This window comes from Bubalus kerabau, chromosome 20 (genome assembly GCF_029407905.1).
Source record: "Bubalus kerabau isolate K-KA32 ecotype Philippines breed swamp buffalo chromosome 20, PCC_UOA_SB_1v2, whole genome shotgun sequence".
Lineage (NCBI taxonomy): Eukaryota > Metazoa > Chordata > Mammalia > Artiodactyla > Bovidae > Bubalus > Bubalus kerabau.
Genome location: NC_073643.1, coordinates 2,300,049 through 2,322,698, shown reverse-complemented (window position 1 = coordinate 2,322,698; position 22,650 = coordinate 2,300,049). Strand labels below are relative to the sequence as shown.

Genomic DNA, 22,650 nt, shown 5'->3' with positions numbered 1-22,650 from the left:
CCAAGGTTGTGATCTTTCTGCAGCTGGTATCTACCTGCAGCAAATCAACCCTTGAACAATATAAGCTGGGCCAGATTAGAATGCATCCAAATCACTGCTGCTCACTCCCCTGGGATAAAAGTGTTCCTTTGCCCCAATTGGATGGAAAGCAGGGAGAAGAGCTTTCACATGTTAACTGACCCGGAGGGTAAAACCAAGATCTTCTCCTGGTGCCACACTGAGCCTGTGGGTATGTCTGGACACCGACATGCCTCAGGGGTGCAAGCAAGCAGCAAGGCCCTGAGCCACAATCCAGAAGGTCAATACTCCAGTTTACAGTTCACAATGAAGCTAATTGACAAGGTCAAGGGGCTAGCAAATGATGGCGCCCTGATGGAAACGTCTGGAACTGGACAAACACAGTGACTTCTCAGCACCGTGACTATACTGGATGCCACTGTGCTGTTCACTTTACAATGGTTAATTTTGTTATGTACATTTCACCTCCATTTTTTCTTAATTGAAGCATAATTGATTTACAATGTTGTGTTAGTTTCAAGTGTACAGCAAAATTATTAGATTATACATATATATTCTTTTTCAGATTCTTTTTCCTTAGAGATTATTATAAAATATTGAATAGAATTCCCTGTACTATAAAGTAGATCCTTGTTGAATATCTATTTTATATACAGCAGTATGTATCTGTTAATCCCAAACTTCTAATTTATCCCTCCCCCACTTCTCCCTGTGGTAACTATAAATTTGTTTTCTAAGTCTGTTGGTCTTATTTCTGTTTTGTATATAAGTTCATTTGTATCATTTTTTTTATATCCCACAGATAAGTAATATTATATGATATTTGTCTTTCTCTGTCTGGCTTACTTCACTTAGTATAATAATCTCTAGGACCATCCATGTGGCTGCAAATGGCATTATTTCATTCAATTATATGGCTGAGTGGTATTCCATTGTGTGTTTATGTATGTACGTGTGTATACATATATATATATGTGTGTGTGTGTGTGTATACATACATATATATATATATATGTATACACACACCACATCTTCTTTATCCATTCTTCTGCTGATGGACATTTAGGTTGCTTCCAGGTCCTGGCTATTGTAAACAGTTCTACAATGAATAGTATATATATCTTTTCAAATTAGAGTTTTCACCTTTTCTAAGTACATGCCCAGGAGTGGGATTGCTGGATCACATGGTAGCTCTATTTCTAGTTTTCAAAGAACTCCCATACTGTTCTCTATAATGGCTGTACCAATTTACATTCCCTCCACACCCCCTCCAGAATTTACTATTTGTAGAATTTTTGATGATGGCCCTTCTGACCTGTGTGAGGTATTTTTGATTTGCATTTCTCTAATAATTAGCAATGATGCCTCAATGGCAAAGAATCCAGCTGCAATGTAGGAGACACAGGAGGTGTGGGTTCAATACCTGGGTCAGGAAGATCCCCTGAAGGAGGAAATGGCAACCCACTCCACTATTCTGCCTGAAAAATCCCATTGACAGAGGCGATAGATGGGCTATGGTCCAGTGTCACAGAGTCAGACACAACTGAGCAACTGAGCATGCATGTCTTCTTTGGAGAATGTGTATTTAACTCCTTTGCCCATTTTTTGATTGGATGTCTTTATATTGATTTGTATGAGCTGTTTGTATATTTTGGAGATTAATCGTTGTCAGCTGCATCATTTGCAAATATTTTCTCCCATTCTATAGGTTGTCTTTTCATTTTGTTGATGGTTTCCTTTGTTGTGCAAAAGCTTTTAAGTTTAACTAGATCCCAGTTGTTTATTTTTGTTTTACTTTCATAACTCTAGGAGATGGATCCAAAAAGATAATGCTTCAATTTATGTTAAAGATTGTTCTGCCTATGTTTCCTGTATGAGTTTTATAGTGTCCAGTCTTACATTAAAGTCTATAATCCATTTTGAATTTGTGTGTCTGTGTGTGGTATTAGAGAATGTTCTAATTCATTCTTTTACATGAAGCTGTCCAGTTTTCCCAGCACCACTTATTGAAGAAGCTGTCTTTTCTCCATTGTATATACTTGCCTCTTTTGTCATAGATTAATTGACCATAAGCACATGGGTTTATTTCAGGGCTTTCTCTGTTCCAGTGATCTATATTTCTGTCTTTGTGTGAGTGCCATACTGTTTTGATGACTGTAGCTTTGTAGTATAGTCTGAAGTCAGGAAGCCTGATTCCTCCAGTTCCAGTCTTCTTTCTCAAGATTGTTTTGGCTATTCAGGGTCTTTTGTGTTTCCATACAAATTTAAAAATTTTTTGTTTTAGTTCTGTGAAAAATGCCACTGGTAATTTGATAAAGATTGCACTGAATCTGTAAATTGCCTTGGGTAGTATAACCATTTTGACAATATTGATTCATATAAATCCAAGAACATGGTATCTTTCCATCTGCTTGTGTGGTCTTCAGTTTCTTTCACTATAGTCTTATAGTTTTCAGAGAGTCTTTGCCTCCTTAGGTAGGTTCACTCCTAGATATTTTATTCTCTTTGATGTGATGATAAAAGGAATTGTTTCCTTCATTTCTCTTTCTGATAGTTTGCTGTTAGTGTATAGAAATGCAGCCAATTTAAGTATACTAATTTTGTTTCCTATAACTTTACCAAATTCATTGATAAGCTCTAGTAGTTTTTTGCTAGCATATTTAGGATTTTCTATGCAAAAAGTGACAGTTTTACTTCTCCCTTTCCAATTTGGATTCCTTTTATTTCTTTTCCTTCTCTGATTGCTCTGGTTAGGACTTTCAAAACTATGCTGAATAAAAGTGGCAGTAATGGATGTCCTTGGCTTGTTCCTAATCTTAGAGGCAATGCTTTCATTTTTTCACCATTGAGTATGATGTTAACTGTAAATCTGTGATATATGTCCTTTATTATGTTGAGGTAGCTTCCCTCTATGCTCACTCTCTGAAGATTTTTTTTTATCATAAATGGATGTTGAATTTTATAAAAGCTTTTTCTGCATCTATTGAGATGATCATATGGTTTTTATTTTTCAATTTGTTAATGTGACATGTCATACTGATTGACTTGTATATATTGAAAAATCTCTTCACCTCCCTGATATAAATCCTACTTGATCATGGTATATGATCCTTTTAATGTTTTGTTAGATAAAGTTTGCTAGTATTTTGTGAGGATTCTTGCAAATATGTTCATCAGTGATATTGGCCTGTAATTTTATTTTATGGTAAATTCATCTCAGTTAAAAAAAAAAGTAATAGAGCAAATATTTGAACCCTGATCTTCTGGACCCCAAAACATTTCAAAATCTATGATTAATGACAAAGTGCCAGAATATGTTAAATGAAATCAAGAGTGAAACAAGCTGGTAGTAAACAAACTGCAAAGGTGAAGGTAAGTATCGAGTGCCAGTCACATGCCATGTATTCTGCTGCACACTGAGTCACAGATGCACATGTCATGGCCCCATCACACAAGCACTCAAGGGATTTACAGCACTGTGTGAGGACTCTCCAAGAGGGCTGTATCATAGCCAACATGAAGGAGGAACAGCTTCTGAATGAAAGAGGAATTGAGAAGCCTACCAGGCAGAGAACATAGAAATGCCTGAGAGGAACCATCAGAGCCAACACTGACAAGTGGTGAGCACTGGGTGGAAAAGCATCCACTCAAATACACTCAACAATTCAGGGCTGTCCCCTGTGTACCAGACACTGTCCTAGGCATTGAGAATTCATTTCAAAGTTGTGGGTAAACAACAAGGTCCTACTGTATAGCACAGGGAACTCTATTCAGTATCTTCTGATAAACCATAAGGGAAAAGAATGTGAAAATATATATTTACATATATATATATGTATGTGTATATATATATATATATATATGTATGTATAACTGAATCACTTTGCTCTACAGCAGAGATTCAGACAACACTGTAAACCAGCTATATTTTGATAAATTTTTTAAGTGAATGAATTAATGCCATTTGCAGCAACATGGATGAACCTAGAGATATCATACTAAGTAAGCCAGACAGAGAAAGACAAATATCATATGATATCACTTATATATGTTGTATATATATATATGGGAAATAGATGGGGAAACAGTGGAAACAGTGTCAGATTTTATTTTTCTGGGCTCCAAAATCACTGCAGATGGTGACTGCAGCCATGAAATTAAAAGACGCTTACTCCTTGGAAGGAAAGTTATGACCAACCTAGATAGCATATTCAAAAGCAGAGACATTACTTTGCCAACAAAGGTTCATCTAGTCAAGGCTATGGTTTTTCCTGTGGTCATGTATGGATGTGAGAGTTGGACTGGGAAGAAAGCTGAGCGCCGAAGAATTGATGCTTTTGAACTGTGGTGTTGGAGAAGACTCTTGAGAGTCCCTTGGACTGCAAGGAGATCCAACCAGTCCATTCTGAAGGAGATCAGCCCTGGGATTTCTTTGGAAGGAATGATGCTAAAGCTGAAACTCCAGTACTTTGGCCACCTCATGCGAAGAGTTGACTCATTGGAAAAGACTCTGATGCTGGGAGGGATTGGGGGCAAGAGGAGAAGGGGACGACAGAGGATGAGATGGCTGGATGGCATCACTGACTCGATGGACGTGAGTCTGAGTGAACTCCGGGAGTTGGTGATGGACAGGGAGGTTTGGTGTGCTGCAATTCATGGGGTTGCAATGAGTTGGACATGACTGAGAGACTGATCTGATCTGATATGTGTAATCTAAAAAATGATACAAATGAACTTATTAAGTCCATGAATATAAACCAAATATACCCACAGACATAGAGAATAAATTTATGGTTACCAAAGTGGGAAGTGGGGAGGGATAAATTAGAAATTCTAGATTAACAAGTACACTGTAGTATATAAAATAAACAAGGACCTACTGTATAGCACAGGGAACTATATTCAATATCTTGTAGTAACCTACAATGCAAAAGAATCTGAAAAAGAATATATACATATTTCTAAACTGGATCACTTTGCTGTACAGTGGAAACTAATACAACATTGTAAGTAAACTATACTTCAACTTTTAAAAAAGACAAAAATACTTAAAAAATAAAAATACAGTTGTGCGGCTTGCCTTAATGAGACTCAAAATAAAGAAGACAAAACCAGACAAGTATCTGGAAACCTACTGTTTACAGCTGGCCAAGGGTTTGAACTTTTTCCTAATGGCTCTAAGTAGGAAAATGACACAAAACTTTCAGTAATTTAGAAAGAAGAGAGAACTTGATGGGAGAAGAGAATGAAAAGAGACCTATCACAAAGTCATCTAGAGCTGCAATGCAATTTCTATTAAAATTTCAATGGTATTTTCACAGCAACAGGTAAAACAATCCTAAAATTTTTATGGAATCACAAAAGACCCTGAATAGCTAAAGCAATCATGAGAAAGAACTAAGCTGGAGGTATTACATTGCCTAACTTTACACTACATGACAAGCTACCATAATAAAACAATTTGCTACTGGCATGAATATAGATACACTGACCCATGGAACAGAATAAGAAGCCCAGAAATGAACCCTTGCATAAATGGTCAACTAATATTTAACACAAGAGCCAAGAGCATCCAATGGGGAATGGACGGTCTCTTTAACAAATAGAGCTGGGAAAACTGAAGAAACACATGTTAAAAAAAAAATGAAATTGAACCCCTATCTTACACCACTTAAAAAAATTGACTTGAAATGGATCTAAAACTCCTAGAAGAAAATGTTGGGAAGAAAATCTTCAACATTGGTCCAGGCAATGACTTTGGACATGACACTAGAAGCACAAATGACAAAAACACAAAAAAACAAAAGGGACTACATCAAACTAAAAAGCTTCTTTTCAGCAAAACAAACACTCAACAAAATGCAAAGGCAGTCTACTGAATGGAAGAAAATATTTGCAAACTATATATCAGATATGGGGTTGATATCTAAAATATACAAGGACCTCATATAACTTAACAAGAAAAAAAAAATCCAATTTAAAAATGGGCAGGGGAAATGAATAGATTATTTTCCAAAAAAGACATGAAGATGGCTAACAGGTACATGAAAACACGCTCAATATCACATATTATCAGTAAACGTAAACCAAAACCACACAGGGGTATCTATCATCTTACACTTGCTAGAATGGCTATCATCAAAAAGACAAGAAGAATATTGGTATTGAAAATGTGAACCCTGTATGGTATGGAAAATGTGAACCCTGTACACTACTGGTAGGAATTGAAATTGATGCAGCCACTATGGAAATTAAAAATAGAACTGCCAATTATTCTTCCAGTATATATGCAAAGGAAGTGGAAATAAGATTTTGAAGAGACATCTGAAATCCTATGGTTCAGCCTTATTCACAACAGCCAAGAAATGGAAACAATCTGAGTGTCTGTCAATAGATGAATGAATAAAGGAAATGTACATATACACAAAATGGAATTTTATTCAGTACTGAGAAAGAGGGAAATCCTTGCATTTGCAACAACATAGACAGACTTTGAAGAAGGCTGAGCACCAAAGAATTGATGCTTTCGAACTGTGGTGTTGGAGAAGACTCTTGAGAGTCCCTTGGACTGCAAGGAGGTCCAACCTGTCCATTCTGAAGGAGATCAGTCCTGGGATTTCTTTGGAAGGAATGATGCTAAAGCTGAAACTCCAGTACTTTGGCCACCTCATGCGAAGAGTTGACTCATTGGAAAAGACTCTGATGCTGGGAGGGATTGGGGGCAGGAGGAGAAGGGGACAACAGAAGATGAGATGGCTGGATGGCATCACTGACTCGATGGATGTGAGTCTCAGTGAACTCCGGGAGTTGGTGATGGACAGGGAGGCCTGGTGTGCTGTGATTCATGGGGTCACAAAGAGTTGGACATGACTGAGTGACTGAACTGAACTGAGACAGACTTTGAAGGCATTATGCTAAATGAAATAATACAGATAGATGTATGATCTCACTTAGGCTTCACAGGTGATTCAGTTGCAAAGAATCCTCCCTGCCAAGCAGGTGATATGGGTTCAATACCTGGGTCAGGAAGATCCCCCAGAGAAGGAAATGGCAACCCACTTCAGTATTCTTGCCTGGAGAATCCCATGGACAGAGGAGTTGAAGAGCCAGACATGATTTGGTGACTAAACAACAACAACAATGCTCTCACTTATATGTGGAATCTAAAAAGCAGAAGTTATGGAAAAAGAGAGTAAAATAGTGGCTTTAACCAGGCAATGGGGGCAGACAGGGGTATGCAATGAGGGTGTGTCAAAGAGTACAAACTTCCAGTTCTAAGATGAATGTTTTGGGGACCTAAGGCCTGTGTCTTAGGTGATTCCAGTTAATACTATTTTATTATATACTGTAAAATTACTAAAAGAGTAGATCTTAAATGTTCTTATCACCAAAAAAAAAAAAAAAAAGGTAATTCTGTGATGTGATGTAGGTGTTAGCTAATGCAATGGTTGTAATCAGTTTGTAATGTATAAGTGTATCAAATTACTGTATTATATACCTTAAATCTATACAATGTTATATGCCAATTATATCTTATTAAAACTGGGGGGTAGTTTGTAACAATGGTTTAGATGAGCATTAACAGAGGTATGGATTCAGGTGAGGCATGGGAACAGAGAAAAGAAAGAGAAAAATCAGAGATAGATTCAAGAACTAGGTGTGTGCGGTTAGAGTTTTCAAGTGGCTATGGGGTTGAATGACATAAATTCATGTGAGGTGCATAAAACAATGCCTAGACTGTATTAAGTGCTCAATGAATGTTACATTTGTTATTTTTATACAGAGCATTAGTATTCTAAAAAGAAAGTGATGTTACTTTTCTATTTTTAGGACCCTTCTCCTCACTATCAGCAGAGATGAGAGGTGAAAGGAATCCAAACTAGACCATCTGAGTGACAAAACAGGGCTTGTCTTTCTTTGTGTGTTTCTATCAATGCAAAACACTTACAAAATATGTAGTGAACAAATAAACGTATAAAAGAACAAAGGCGCAAGGACCTCTGAGTACTAAAAATCAGGAAATGGTTCATCAGCTGATCTACAAATTAATTTGAGCAAGATCCATTTTCAAGAAAGAACACACAAACAAAATCAAGAATACAAAGGAAGACAAGGTTGATCCACATCTGCATAAGAAGCTGAATCAAGAACTAAAGCAAGATGGTTATTTTGAGACATCAGTCTGCCATCGTCTTGGTCAGCCAACTTTCTGAATAAAATCAGATTCCTTGCTTCAACACTTTATCTCTCAGATTCATTGGCCTATCATGTGGTGAGCAGAGTGAGCCTGGACTCAGTAAGAAATGTAATCTGAAGGCCTTAATAGATATCTAAGAAAATAAAGAGAAAACAAAGCAAACCAAATCATTGACACACAGAGAGATTGTGGAGTCTTGGTTCCCCAGTAAGAGCTTGGGTCTCAGCCTTTGGAGTGGGAGTGCTGAGTCCAGGACCCAAGATTTCCAGAGAACTTCTAACCCCAGGGAATATTAATTAATGAAAACTCCCACAAAGGCCTTCACCTGTATCCAATACCCAGCATTACTCAACATCCAGCACCCAGTGCAGAACACCTCACAAAACAGGGAAGACAACAACACAAACCCAATCATCAGCAGACAGATACCCTAAAACATACCACCTCACACAGCCCTGCCCATCCAGAAGAAAAAAAAACTCGCCTTCTACCACAAGCATGCAGGCACAAGTCCCTCCCAACACCAAGCATACACAAACCACTGGACCAATCTTTCTCATTGATGGCAGAAACTAAAAGGAAGAAGGAATATGACCATAAAGCCTAGAAAGAGGAGACCTCAAACACATTAAGTTAGAAAAAAAAGAGAAATGTTGTAGAATGAAAGAACAAGGTAAAAACTCACAAGATCAAATAAATGAAGAGGAACTAGGCAAACTATCTGAAAAAGAATTCAAATTAATGATAACAAAGATGATCCAAAACCTCCAAAACTGAATGGAGAAAATGCAAGAATCAATTAACACATTTAACTAGGACCTAGAAGAAATAAAGAACAAATAGAGACAAATAACACAATTACTGAAATTAACAAGATTCTAGAAGGAATCAATACAAGAATAAATAAGGCAGGAGTATGGATAAGTGAGTTGGAAGATAGAATGGTGAAAAAAACTGCTGAAGAGTAGAAAAAAGGAAAAAGAATTAAAAAATTGAAGATAGCATCAGAGACTTCTGGGACAATATTAAATGCACCAACATTTGAATTATAGGATTCCCAGAAGAAGAAGGGGCTTTGGGGGCCCTAAAAATGTGGCTCAGTGGGTAAAAAAGTGCCTGCAACGCAGAAGATAGAGGAGATATGCATTCAGTTCCCGGGTCAGGAAGATCCCCCAGAGGAGGGCATAGAAACCCACTCCAGTATTCTTGTCTGGAGAATCTCATGAACAGAGGAGCCTGGTGGGCTACGCTCCATAAGGTCAGAGTCGGACATGACAGAAACGAATGAGCATGTGTGCATGCACAGAAGAGAAAAAGGTCTAGAAAATCTTTGAACAGCCTATAGTCAAAAACTTCTCTAACATGAAAAAGAAATAGTCAAGTCCATGAAGCACAGAAATACCTGTACAGGATAAACCCAAGGAGAAACACGCTGAGACACATACTAATCAAATTAACAAAGATTACACAAAACAAAGCATATTAAAAGCAGCAAGTAGCATACAAGGGAACCCCCACATGATTAACAGCTGATCTTTCAGCAGAAACTCTGCAGGCTAGAAGGGAATGGCTGGATATATTTAAAGTACTGACAGGGAAAAAAATATACAACCAAGATAATTTTACCTGGCAAGGATCTCATTCAAAATTGAGGGAGAAAACAAAAGCTTCACAAACAAGCAAAAGATAAGAGAATTCAGCACCACCAAACCAGCTTTATAATAAATATTAAAGGGACTTCTATAGGAAGGAAAGACAAGAGAAAGAAAAGACCTACAAAACCAACTCAAAACAATTACAAAAATGCCAATAGGAACAAATATATCAATAATTACTTTAAATGCAAATGGTTTAAACATTTCAACCCAAAGACATGGAATGACTGAATGGATAAAAAAAATAAGACCCACATATATTGCTGTCTACAAGAGACCCAGTTCAGACTTAGAGACACATACAGACTGAAAGTGAGAGTATGGAAAAAGATATTCCATGTAAAAGTAAGTCAAAAGAAAGCCAGAGTAACAATTTTTATATAAGACAAAACAGAAATTAACATATAGACTATTACAAGAGATAAGGAAGGACACTCAGTCCAGTTCTGTTCAGTCACTCAGTCATGTCCGACTCTTTGCGACCCCATGGACTGCAGCACGCCAGGCCTCCCTGTCCATCACCAAATCCCGGAGTTTACTCAAACTCATGTCCATTGAGATAGTGATGCCATCCAACCACCTCATCCTCTGTAGTCCCCTTCTCCTTCTGCCTTCAATCTTTCCCAGCATCAGGGTCTTTTTTCAATGAGTTAGTTCTTCACATCAAGTGGCCAAAGTATTGGAGTTTCAGCTTCAACATCAGTCCTTCCAACGAATACTCAGGACTGATCTCCTCTGGGATGGACTGGTTGGATCTCCTTGCAACGAAGGGACTTTCAGAGTCTTCTCCAACACCACAGTTCAAAAGCATCAATTCTTCAGCACTCAGCTTTCTTTATAGCCCAACTCTCACATCCATACATGACTACTGGAAAAACCATAGCCTTGACTAGATGGACCTTTGTTGGCAAAGTAACATCTCTGCTTTTTAATATGCTGTCTAGGTTGGTCATAACTATTCTCCCAAGGAGTAAGTGTCTTTTAATTTCATGGCTGCAGTCACCATTTGCAGTGATTTTGGAGCCCAAAAAATAAAGTCTGACACTGTTTCCCCATCTGTTTGCCATGAAGTACTGGAATCAGATACCATGATCTTAGTTTTCTGAATGTTGAGCTTTAAGCCAACTTTTCACTCTCCTCTTTCACTTTCATCTAGAGGCTCTTTAGTTCTTCACATTCTGCCATTAGGGTGGTGTCATCTGCATATCTGAGGTTATTGATATGACTCCTGCCAATCTTGATTCTAGCTTGTGCTTCATCCAGTCCACCATTTCTCATGATGTACTCTGCATAGAAGTTAAATAAGCAGAGTGAAAATATACAGCCTTGACGTACTCCTTTTCCTATTTGGAACCAGTCTCTTGTTCCATGTCCAGTTCTAACCATTGCTTCCTGACCTACATACAGATTTCTCAAGAGGCAGGTCAGATGGTCTGGTATTCCCATCTCTTTCAGAATTTTCCACAGTTTGTTGTGATCCACACAGTCAAAGGCTTTGGCATAGTCAATAAAGTAGCAATAGATGTTTTTCTAGAATTTGTTTTCTTTTTGGATGATCCAACAGATGTTGGCAATTTGATCTCTGGTTCCTCCACCTTTTCTAAAACCAGCTGGAATATCTGGAAGTTCATGGTTCACATATTGTTGAAGCCTGGCTTGGAGAATTTTGAGCATTACTTTCCTAGCATGTGAGATGAGTGCAATTGTGTGATAGTTTGAGCATTCTTTGGCATTGCCTTTCTTTGGGATTGGAATGAAAACTGACCTTTTCCAGTCATGTGGACACTGCTGAGTTTTCCAAATTTGCTGGCATACTGAATGCAGCACTTTCACAGCATTATCTTTTAGGATTTGAAATAGCTCAACTGGAATTCCATCACCTCCACTAGCTCTGCTCGTAGTGATGCTTCCTAAGGCCCACTTGACTTCACATTCTAGGATGTCTGGCTCTAGGAGAGTGATCACACCATCATGATTATCTGGGTCTGAAGATTTTTTTTGTACAGTTCTGTGTATTCTTGTCACCTCTTCTTAATACCTTCTGCTTCTGTTAGGTCCATACCATTTCTGTCCTTTATTGAGCCCATCTTTGCATGAAATGTTCCCTTGGTGTCTGTAATTTTCTTGAAGATATCTCTAGTCTTTCCCATTCTATTGTTTTCCTCTACTTCCTTGCACTGATCACAGATGAAGGCTTTCTTATCTCTCCTTGCTATTCTTTGGAACTCTGCTTTCAAATGGGTGTATCTTTCCTTTTCTGCTTTGCTTTTCGCTTCTTCTCTTTTCACAGCTATTTGTAAGGTTTCCTCAGACAGCCATTTTTCTCTTTTGCATTTTTTTGTCTTGCAAACACCCTCTTCAAACAACACGAGAGAAAACTCTACATGTGGACATCACCAGATGGTCAACACTGAAATCAGATTGATTATGATCCTTGCAGCCAAAGATGGAGAAGCTTTATACAGTCAGCAAAAACAAGACCGGGAGCTGACTGTGGCTCAGATTATGAACTCATTATTGCCAAATTCAGACTAAAATTGAAGAAAGGAGGGAAAACCAGCAGACCATTCAGGTATGACCTAAATCAAATCTCTTACAATTATTCAGTTGAAGTGAGAAATAGATTTAAGGGATTAGATCTGATAGAGTTCCTGATGAACTATGGATGGAGGTTCGTGACATTGTAAAGGAGACAGGGATCAATACCATCCCCAAGCAAGAACACTACATAATGACAAGGCATCCATCCAAGAAGAAAACATAACAATTGTAAATATTTATGCATCAAATAAAGGAGCATCTCAATACCTAAAGTAAACACTAACAGACATAAAATGGGAAATTGACAATAACACAATAGTAATAGGGCACTTTAACACTGAACTTACACCAATGGACAGATCATCAAAACATGAAGGCATTAAGGAAACACAAGCCTTAAATGACACATTAGATGAGATGAGCATAATTGATATCATCAGGAAATTTCATGCAAATGCAGAAGAATATACTTTCTTCTCAAGGGTACATGATCATTCTCCAGGATAGACCACATCTTGGGTCACAAATCAAACCTCAGTAAATTTCAGAAAATTTAAATTGTATCAAGCATCTTTTCTGACCACAACGATATGAAACTAGATACCAATTAAAAGAAAACAACTGTAAAAAGCACAAACACATGAATATTAAATAATACATTTCTAAATAAGCAACAGGTTGCTGAAGAAATATAAAGGGAAATGAAAAAATCCCTAGAAACAAATGACAACTAAAACATGACAACTCAAATCTATGAGATCCAGCAAAAGCAGTTCTGAAAAGGAAGTTTATAGAAATATAATATTACCTCAAGAAACAACAAGGGCATCAAATAGACAACTTACATTTATACCTAAAACAACTAGAAAAAGATAAACAAATAAACCTCAAAATTAATAGAGGACAGTAATCATAAAGATCATAGCAGAAATAACTGAAAAAGAAATGAAGGAAACAATAGTAAAGCTTAATAAAATTAAAAGCTGGGTCTTTGAGAAAAGAAACACAATTGACAAACCATTAGCCAGACTCATCAAGAAAAAAAGGGAGAAGACTGAAATCAATGAAATTAGAAATGAAAAAGGAGAGGTTACAACAGACAATGAGAAATGAAAAGGATCATAAGAGACTATTATGAACAATTATATGCCAGTAAAATGGACAACCTGGAAGAAATGAACAGATTCTTAGGAAAGTCCAAACTTCTGAGACTGAACCAAGAAGAAACTGAAATGATAAACAAGCCAATCATAAGCACTGAAATAGAAAAACTGTGATAAAAAATCTCCCCCAAAACCAAAGTCCAGGGTCAGATGGCCTCACAGGTGAATTTTACAAAATTTTAGAGAAGAGCTATTATCTATCCTTCCGAAACTCTTTTAAAAAATTGCAGAGAAAGACAGACAAGTGGATAAGAAAGCTGTGGTACATATACACAGTGGAAAAATAGTCAGCTATTAAAAAGAATGTATTTTAATCAGTTCTAATGAGATGGATGAAACTGGAGCCTATTATACAGAGTGAAGTAAGTCAGAAAGAAAAACACCAATACAGTATATCAACACATATATATGGAATTTAGAAAGATGGTATCAATGACCCTATATGCGAGACAGCAAAAGAGACACAGATGCAAAGAACAGACTTTTGGACTCTGTGGGAGAAGGCAAGGGTGGGATGATTTGAGAAAATAGCATTGAAACATGTATATTATCATAAGTGAAACAGATCGCCAGTCAGGGTTTGATGCATGAGAAAGGGTGCTCAGGGCTGGTGTACTGGGATGACCCTTGAGGGATGGGATGCAGAGGGAGGTCAGAGGCGGGTTCAGGATGGAGAACACATGTACACCCATGGCTCATTCATAGCAATGTATAGCAAAACCCACTACAATATTGTAAAGTAATTAGCCTCCAATTAAAATAAATAAAATTTTTAAAATAAAATAAAGTAAAATAAATAAAGGTTTTAAAAAATAAAATAAAATAAATTAAAAAATAAAAAATTGCAGAGGAAGGAACATTTCCAAACTCATTCTGTGAGACCACCATCACCATGATACCAAAACCAGATAAAGAGAACACAAAAAAATTACAGGCAAATATCATTGATGAACATAGATTCAAAAATCCTCAACAAAATTCCAGGAAACAGAATTCAACAACACACTAAAAAGATTGTATAACCATGATCAAGTTGGGTTTATCTAAGGGATGCAAGGATTCTTCAATATACACAAATCAATCAATGGGATATACCATATTAAAATTACCATATTAAGAAATTAAAAGATAAAAATCATAGGATAATCTCAATAGATGCAGAAAAAGCTTTTGACAAAATTCAGTACCCATGTATGACAAAAACTCCTTAGAAAATGGGCATAGAAGGAAACTACCTCAAAGTAATAAAAGCCATATACAATAAACCTACAGCAAACATTTTCAAAGGTGAAAAACTAAAAGTATTTCCACTAAGATCAGAACTAAGACAACAGTGCTCACTCTCATCACTATTGTTCAACATAGTTTTGGAAGTCCCAGCCATGGCAATCATAGAAGAAAAAGAAATTAAAAGAATCCAGTCTGGAAAAGAGGTAAACTCTCACAGTTTGCAGACAACATTCAGTTCAGTTCAGTTCAGTTCAATCGCTCAGTCGTGTCCAACTCTTTGCAACCCCATGAATTGCAGCACGCCAGGCCTCCCTGTCCATCACCAACTCCTGGAGTTCACTCAGACTCACATCCATCGAGTCAGTGATGCCATCCAGCCATCTCATCCTCTGTTGTCCCCTTCTCTTGCCCCTCAATCCCTCCCAGCATCAGAGTCTTCCAATGAGTCAACTCTTCGCATGAGGTGGCCAAAGTACTGGAGTTTCAGCTTTAGCATCATTCCTTCCAAAGAAATCCCAGGGCTGATCTCCTTCAGAATGGACTGGTTGGATCTCCTTGCAGTCCAAGGGACTCTCAAGAGTCTTCTCCAACACCACAGTTCAAAAGCATCAATTCTTCGGCACTCAGCCTTCTTCACAGTCCAACTCTCACACTATACATTAAAAACCCTAAACATGCCACCAAAAAATTACTAGAGCTAATCAGTGAATTTGGTAAAGCAGCAGGATACAAAATCAAATCACTTGCATTCCTATACACTAACAATGAAAAATCAAAAAGAGAAATTAAGGAAACAATCCCATTCACCATTGCAACAATAAGAACAAAATACCTACAAATAAACCTATTTAAGGAGACAAAAGAGCTATATACAGATAACTGTAAGGCACCGATGAAAGATAACAGAGATGACATAGACAGATGAAAGGATATTCCATGCTCCTGTTTTGGAAGAATCAATATTGTGAAAATAACTCTACTAAAAAATGCAATCTACAGGTTCAATACAATCCCTAATTTACCAATGGTGTTTTTCATAGAACTAGATAAAAAAATTTCACAATTTGTATGGAAACACAAAGCAATCCTGAGAGAAAAGAATGGAGCTGGAGTAATCAACCTTCCTGATTTCAGACTATACTACAAATCTAAAATCATCAAGACAGTATGGTACTGGTATAAAATAAGAAATATAGACCAATGGAACAACATGCAAAGCCTAGAGATAAACCACACACCTATGGGCATCTTATTTTTGACAATGAAAGCAAAATATACACTAGAGAAAAGACAGTCTCTTCAATAAGTGGTTCTGGGAAAACTGGACAGCAACAGGTAAAAGAATGAACTTAGGACACTTCCTAACACCATACACAAAGATAAACTCAAAATGCATTACCTAAATAAAGACCAGAAGCTATAAAACTCTTAGATGAAATCATAGGCAGAACACCCTATGACATAAATCACAGCAAGGTCCTCTGTAACCCATCTCCTAGAACAATGGAAATAAAAATAAACAAATGGGAACTAATTAAACTTAAAAGATTTTGCACAGCAAAGGAAACTATAAACCAAGTGAAAAGACAAACCTCAGAATAGGAGAAAATAGTAGCAAATGAAACAACTGACAAAGGATTAATTTCCAAAATATACAAGTAGTTCGTGCAACTCATCAGAAAAACAGCTAATCAAAGAGTGGGTGGAAGTCCCAAATGGACATTTCTCCAAAGAAGACATACAGATGGCTAATAAACACATTAAAAGATGTTCAACGTCACTCATTATTAGAGAAATGAAAATCAAAACTATAATAAGATATCACCTCACACTGGTCAGAATGGCCATCATCAAAAAGTCTACAAACAAAAAATGTTGGATAGGGTGTGGAGAAAAGGGAAGCCTCTTGCGCTGTTGGTGGGAATGTAAATTGATCCAGCCACTATGGAAGATGGTATGGAGATTCCTTAAAAAGACAGGAATATAACCACCATATGACCTAGCAATCCCACTACTGCATATACCCTGAGGAAACCAAAATTGAAAAAGACACATGTACCCCAATGTTCACTGCAGCACTATTTACAATAGCTAGAACATGCAGGCAAGCAACCTTAATGTCCATCAACAGATGAACAGATAAAGAAGTTGTGGCACATATATACAGTGGAATATTACTCAGCCATAAAAAGGAATGCATCTGAGTCAGTTCTAATGAGGTGGATGAACCTAGAGTATATTATACAGAATGAAGTAAGTCAGAAAGATAAAAACATCGTATACTAATGCATATACACGGAATCTAGAAAGATGGTACTGATGAACCTATTTGCAGGGCAGCATTGGAGACACAGACAAAGAGAACAGACTTACAGACACAGAGGAGGGGAGGAGAGAGTGAGAAGTGTGGAGAGAATAACATGGAAACCTATATTATCATATGTAAAATAGATAGCCAATGGGAATTTTCTATATGACTCAGAGAACTCAAACAAGGGCTCTGTATCAACCTAGAGGGGTGGGATGGGGAGGGATATGGGAGGGAGGTTCAAGAAGGAGGGGATACATGTATACGTATGGCTGATTCATGCTAATGTTTCACATAAAACAACAAAATTCTATAAAGCAATTATCCTTCAACTAAAAAATAAATAAATGTTTAAAAATCTACAAAAAAAAAAATGCTGGAGAGGGTGTGGAGAAAAGGAAACCTTTTTGCACTGTCGGTGGGAATATATATTGATACAGCCACTATGGAAGACAGTATGGAGATTCCTTTAAAAACTAGGAATAAAACTACCATATGACCCAACAATCCCACTACTGGGCATATACCATGAGGAAACCAAAACTGGAAAAGTCATACATACCCCAATATTCATTGCAGAACTATTTACAATAGCTAGGACATGGAAGCTACTACCTAGATGTTCACTGACAGATGAATGGATAAAGAAGCTGTGATACATGTATACAACAGAATATTACTCAGCTATAAAAAGACCACATTTGACTCAATTCTAATGAAGTGGATGAACTTAGAGCCTATTACATAGAGTGAAGTAAGTCCGAAAGAGAAAAACAAATATCGAAGATTAATGCATATATATGGAATCTAGAAAGATGCTACTGATGAACCTATTTGCAGGGCAGCAATGGAGACACAGACATAGAGAAAAGACTTGTAGATATGGGAGAGGGTGGAGCAGCGAGTGGGACAAATGGAGACAGTAGTATGGAAACATATACACTACCATATGTAAAATAAATAGCCAGTGGCAATTTGCTATATGATTCACGGAACTTGAACCGAGGCTCTGTGACAACTTAGAGGGGTGGGATGTGATGGGAAGTTGGAAGGAGGTTCAAGCAGGAGGGGACATACGTACACCATGGCTGATTTATGTTGATGTATGGTGGAAACCAACACAATATTGTAAAGCAATTTTTTTAAAAAGCACTAAAGCTTTGCAAGGAAAATTCACTGTACCAAGAACCAAATCTTCTCCCTGTTATCCCACAACCACTTTTCTTCAAGATGACAACTCTGTAATTAGAACCAAAACCCCTTTGCTGCTGCTTTATCTTTCAAGTACATTTTGTCTTTCTGCAGCTGCGGAGTATTTCTGCCAGGACTACACCCTGTGGGGCACTAAGGACTCCTGCTTTTTGATATGAAACCAAGGCAGAAAAACTGGCCCTTTACCTGTATTCCATTCCCAACCACAGCCCAGCAACTTTCTCCACACACACTGATCTCTTCAAGATTAAAAACTGAAGAAAGACAGGTAAGAAAAGTATACATCTTGGCCAGTTAAGAAATAACCCTATTTGCTATTATGTATAGTATTCCCTGCCCAATCTCCCCATATACTAGAAAATAGTTTCTGCTATAACAATTATATGCATTACTAAAATTTTTCATGTTTAACAAAATTCAATACAAGGGTTTTTGGGGAAAAATTGCTTTGATGCATTCCACTTGAAACTTACGGAACTTCAAAACATAGTAAAAAATATTAATTGATAATCTAGACAGTTAATCCTGGTGTGTCGGTGGAGCTAGTGGCTTCCAGGGCAGATATTTAAAATACAGAAAAACAAATACAGCAATGCTTTAATAAAAGCAATACTGGCATGGGCTGAGGGCACAGGAAGAGGCGTAATCTGCAGACATGCAAGGCTGACTGCACCTGCCTAGAGAGGTGCCAGGGCCAGGTGACCCTTGTGATCACTGTCATCTCTCCTCTCTCTCTCACACTCACAGCAGAACTAAGTACTTTTTCCTGCCCTATTCAAATACAAAATTCTTTCCTACCACCTCTGCTCCCTTTGGCTAGGAAGATTTGTATAAATCAATATAATGTTGGCCTTGTTTAGATATTCTGCCCTCACCAATCACATACAAGCTAACATGCCTCACAGAACAGAGCACTCAGGATTCTACACTGTCCTCAGAGCAGCTGGTCTGAATCCTTAGGGAGGCTGCCTGCTCATTCAGGGGCACAGGCAAGTGAAACCAGGGCTAGAGGCCTCCCAAGGCTGGGTTTGCCCCTTCCCCTAACCACTCCTGTGATCTATGAAAGAAATAATTCTCAGAGAAAGATGTGATCACAGATAAGTGCAAATACTTACATATAATAAGTGGGATAGAGTCCTTCAAAATACCAGCAATGTTTTTTGGCCTCTGTGCACTGGAAATAGAAGGAAGAAAAGATTTGTCAGTGAAAACTCATTTGCATACTGTTAAGAAGATCTCATGCAAAAAAACAAGGAAGGATGAGTGGAAGCAGCTTAAAGTGTGAGAAGCAGGCATTGGTGGGACAATGAACCAGAGGGAGATTCACCCGCTACATGACTTTCTATTTCTTCAAAATTTTTGAAACAGAAGAAAATATCTCTTTCCCTATCATTTTTCTAGCTTTTCTAAGTACAAGGGGATGAATAATTCATTAAAATGCAAATTTAAAACAATCCATATTTTTAAAATTCACTTGGTGTGATACTTCAAATATCTAAAGATGCTATAAATAATTACACAGATTCTCCCTACTTTTGTTTTTGAAAAACATCTCCCAGAGTTTTACCATTTCTACATCTTTATATTTCAGGATATAGTGACTCTCGAACAACATGGTGGTTCGGAGCACCCACCCTCCACACAGTTGAAAATTCACGTAGAAATTATGGGTCAGCCCTCCATCACCATGGTTCCACAGATCATGTAGTGTTATTGTATTTACTATTGAAAAAAAAATCACGTGTAAGTGGAGCCATGCAGTTCAAACCCATATTGTTCACGGGTCTCAGTTCAGTTCAGTTCAGTCGCTCAGTAGTGTCCGACTCTTTGCAACCCCATGAATCACAGCACACCAGGCCTTGCTGTCCATCAACATCTCCCAGAGTTCACCCAAACTCACATCCATCGAGTCAGTGATGCCAGCCAGCCATCTCATCCTCTGTCGTCCCCTTCTCCTCCTGCCCCCAATCCCTCCCAGCATCAGGGTCTTTTCCAATGAGTCAACTCTTCACATGAGCTGGCCAAAGTATTGGAGTTTCAGCCTCAGCATCAGTCCTTCCAATGAACACCGAGGACTGGTCTCCTCTAGGATGGAATGGTTGTATCTCCTTGCAGTCCAAGGGACTCACAAGAGTCTTCTCCAGCACTACAGTTCAAAAGCATCAATTCTTCGGTGCTCAGCCTTCTTCACAGTCCAACTCTCACATCCACACATGACCACTGGAAAAACCATAGCCTTGACTAGATGGACCTTTGTTGGCAAAGTAATATCTCTGCTTTTTATATGCCATCTAGGTTGGTCATAACTCTCCTTCCAAAGGTCTACAGTATTCCAAAAGGCATATTCCCCAGTGGGCATCTATGCCTGCCAGACTCTGTGAGACAGAATAGACCTGATACAATCAGTGGGGGCCCTGCCCTCGTTCATTCCCAGGGATGAGAAAGATGGAAGAGGGGGACAAGGAGGGACTTCTCTGTGCTTTCCAAGGAAGTTGAGGCTGAATTTTCCAGATGGCAGGGCTGAGCAGATGTGATACCACGCTAGCGGGTTCAGTATCTCAAACACCTGACAAGTGACAGGAAGCCAGTGGCACCAACTGCAAGTAAGAGCTCCAACCAGAAATGCTCTGACCGAGCTGAGCAAGGCTTTTCTAAAATTACTCCACTCATGCCATTATTTTAAAAAAATACACAACTTCCTACCTTCATAACCCAGTTCATTGCTCCCATATGTAAATAACACCTTCAAAATATTACAATGCAAAAGTACCAGCAGGAAAAGGCACAGTGAAAACAAAGCTTTCTTTGGGCAAGGCAGGGACCAACTGTGTTGTTCACCCCCCTTTCCCGGGGTATATGCTGATGCCCTTCTACCTCAGTCTGCCTGATAGCTGTAGAAGGTCAGAAAGTGAAAGTGAAAGTGAAGTCGCTCAGTTGTGTCTGACTCTTTGCGACTCAGTGGACTGTAGCCTACCAGACTCCTCCATCCATGGGATTCTCCAGGCAAGAATATTGGAGTGGGTTGCCATTTCCTTCTCCAAGAAGGTCAGAAACACACCCCAAATCTACAGCAGAACGCCAAGGGAGAGGGGAGTATGAATGCTATGTGTTAGGCTGGCTAAATTCAATGAGTTATGAAAAGAGCATGAAACACTGGATTTTTAAATGTATATGTATGTTTTCAGATTGGAGAAGGAAATGGCAACCCACTCCAGTGTTCTTGCCTGGAGAATCCCATGGATGGAGGAGCCTGATAGGCTACAGTCCACTGGGTCACAAAGAGTCAGACACGACTGAGCAACTAAGACACTCAGAAGCACATTTGGGCAGCCCGAAATGACTCAGCTTCATTAATGGAAAATGAGTTTAATTTAGACTAGGTTAGCTCTTGTCCAATTTAAGAATGAAGTTCAGACAGCTAAAGAAATCAATTTATTTTGTCAAGGAAGAGCAATTCCAGGTCTGTACCCTAAGTTACAATTCATTTCACTAGAGACTTCTATAATAAACTGAGAAACCAGGTCTCATTTCCAGGTGGCATTTCCAATGTCTCTTCTTCATTCTCCATCACCACTAGAGACAGACACACTTTCTTGGAATTCGACACTCAAGTTCCACACACAGTCAAGAAATGATGTCCCTAATGCCAGTCCTAAAACTCGGGAGACCAGAGCCAAGTCCAAGCCCCCACTTATTGCTGCTCTGGTCACCCACATGGGCATCTCACCGGAGACTCAGACCCACGGATCCAGGAGAAGGGCCAGCAATGCCTCAGCAGTCAGGGCATGAGATGCTCCCCTCGGCATCTGCTGTGGGACAGTCCTTTACCTGAAGACCTCCTATTCAAAGCAGCCACATTTTTGGACCCAAGCACCACATCTCCTAACTCTTAAGATAACAACAAAAATAGTATCATTGTTGCCTTTTAGGATTTTTTTCTTGGTGTGTCAATATGAGGAAGGCCATTTTACAGATTAAACACCGGGACCCCTCATGGGTGTCTTGCTCAAAGCCACATTTCTTTACAGCATGGTTTCTCAACATTACCCTGAAGAACTTCCTTTGCCCACCTCCCATGTCCCCATGTTGTATGACTGGAGGACAGACTGACATTAGATCTGCTCCCAGTTCCACCATCAGCAGGTGAGAGGCTTGGGAAGGTAGGTTCCCAGTTTGGGCCTCCTCTGAACTTAGCAGCAGTGCGGGTGGTATGAAGATGCACACGCACGTCTTGCAGAACCCATGGGAGCATGAGCTTCAGAGCTACTGCAGGTTAAATAACAACTTGAATTGTGAGACAGCACAACTCTCAGACACTCCCACATG

General features: G+C 38.5%; 1 protein-coding gene across 1 annotated transcript in view; it reads right to left on the bottom strand.

Moving 5' to 3' along the window:
• The window catches only part of VOPP1 (VOPP1 WW domain binding protein), a 170,559-nt gene that overhangs the window by 73,146 nt on the left and 74,763 nt on the right, over window positions 1–22,650 (bottom strand). The window contains exon 2 of the mRNA XM_055557253.1: window positions 19,440–19,498. Coding sequence (XP_055413228.1) covers window positions 19,440–19,498 — 59 coding nt within the window. The remainder of the gene's footprint in view (window positions 1–19,439; window positions 19,499–22,650) is intronic.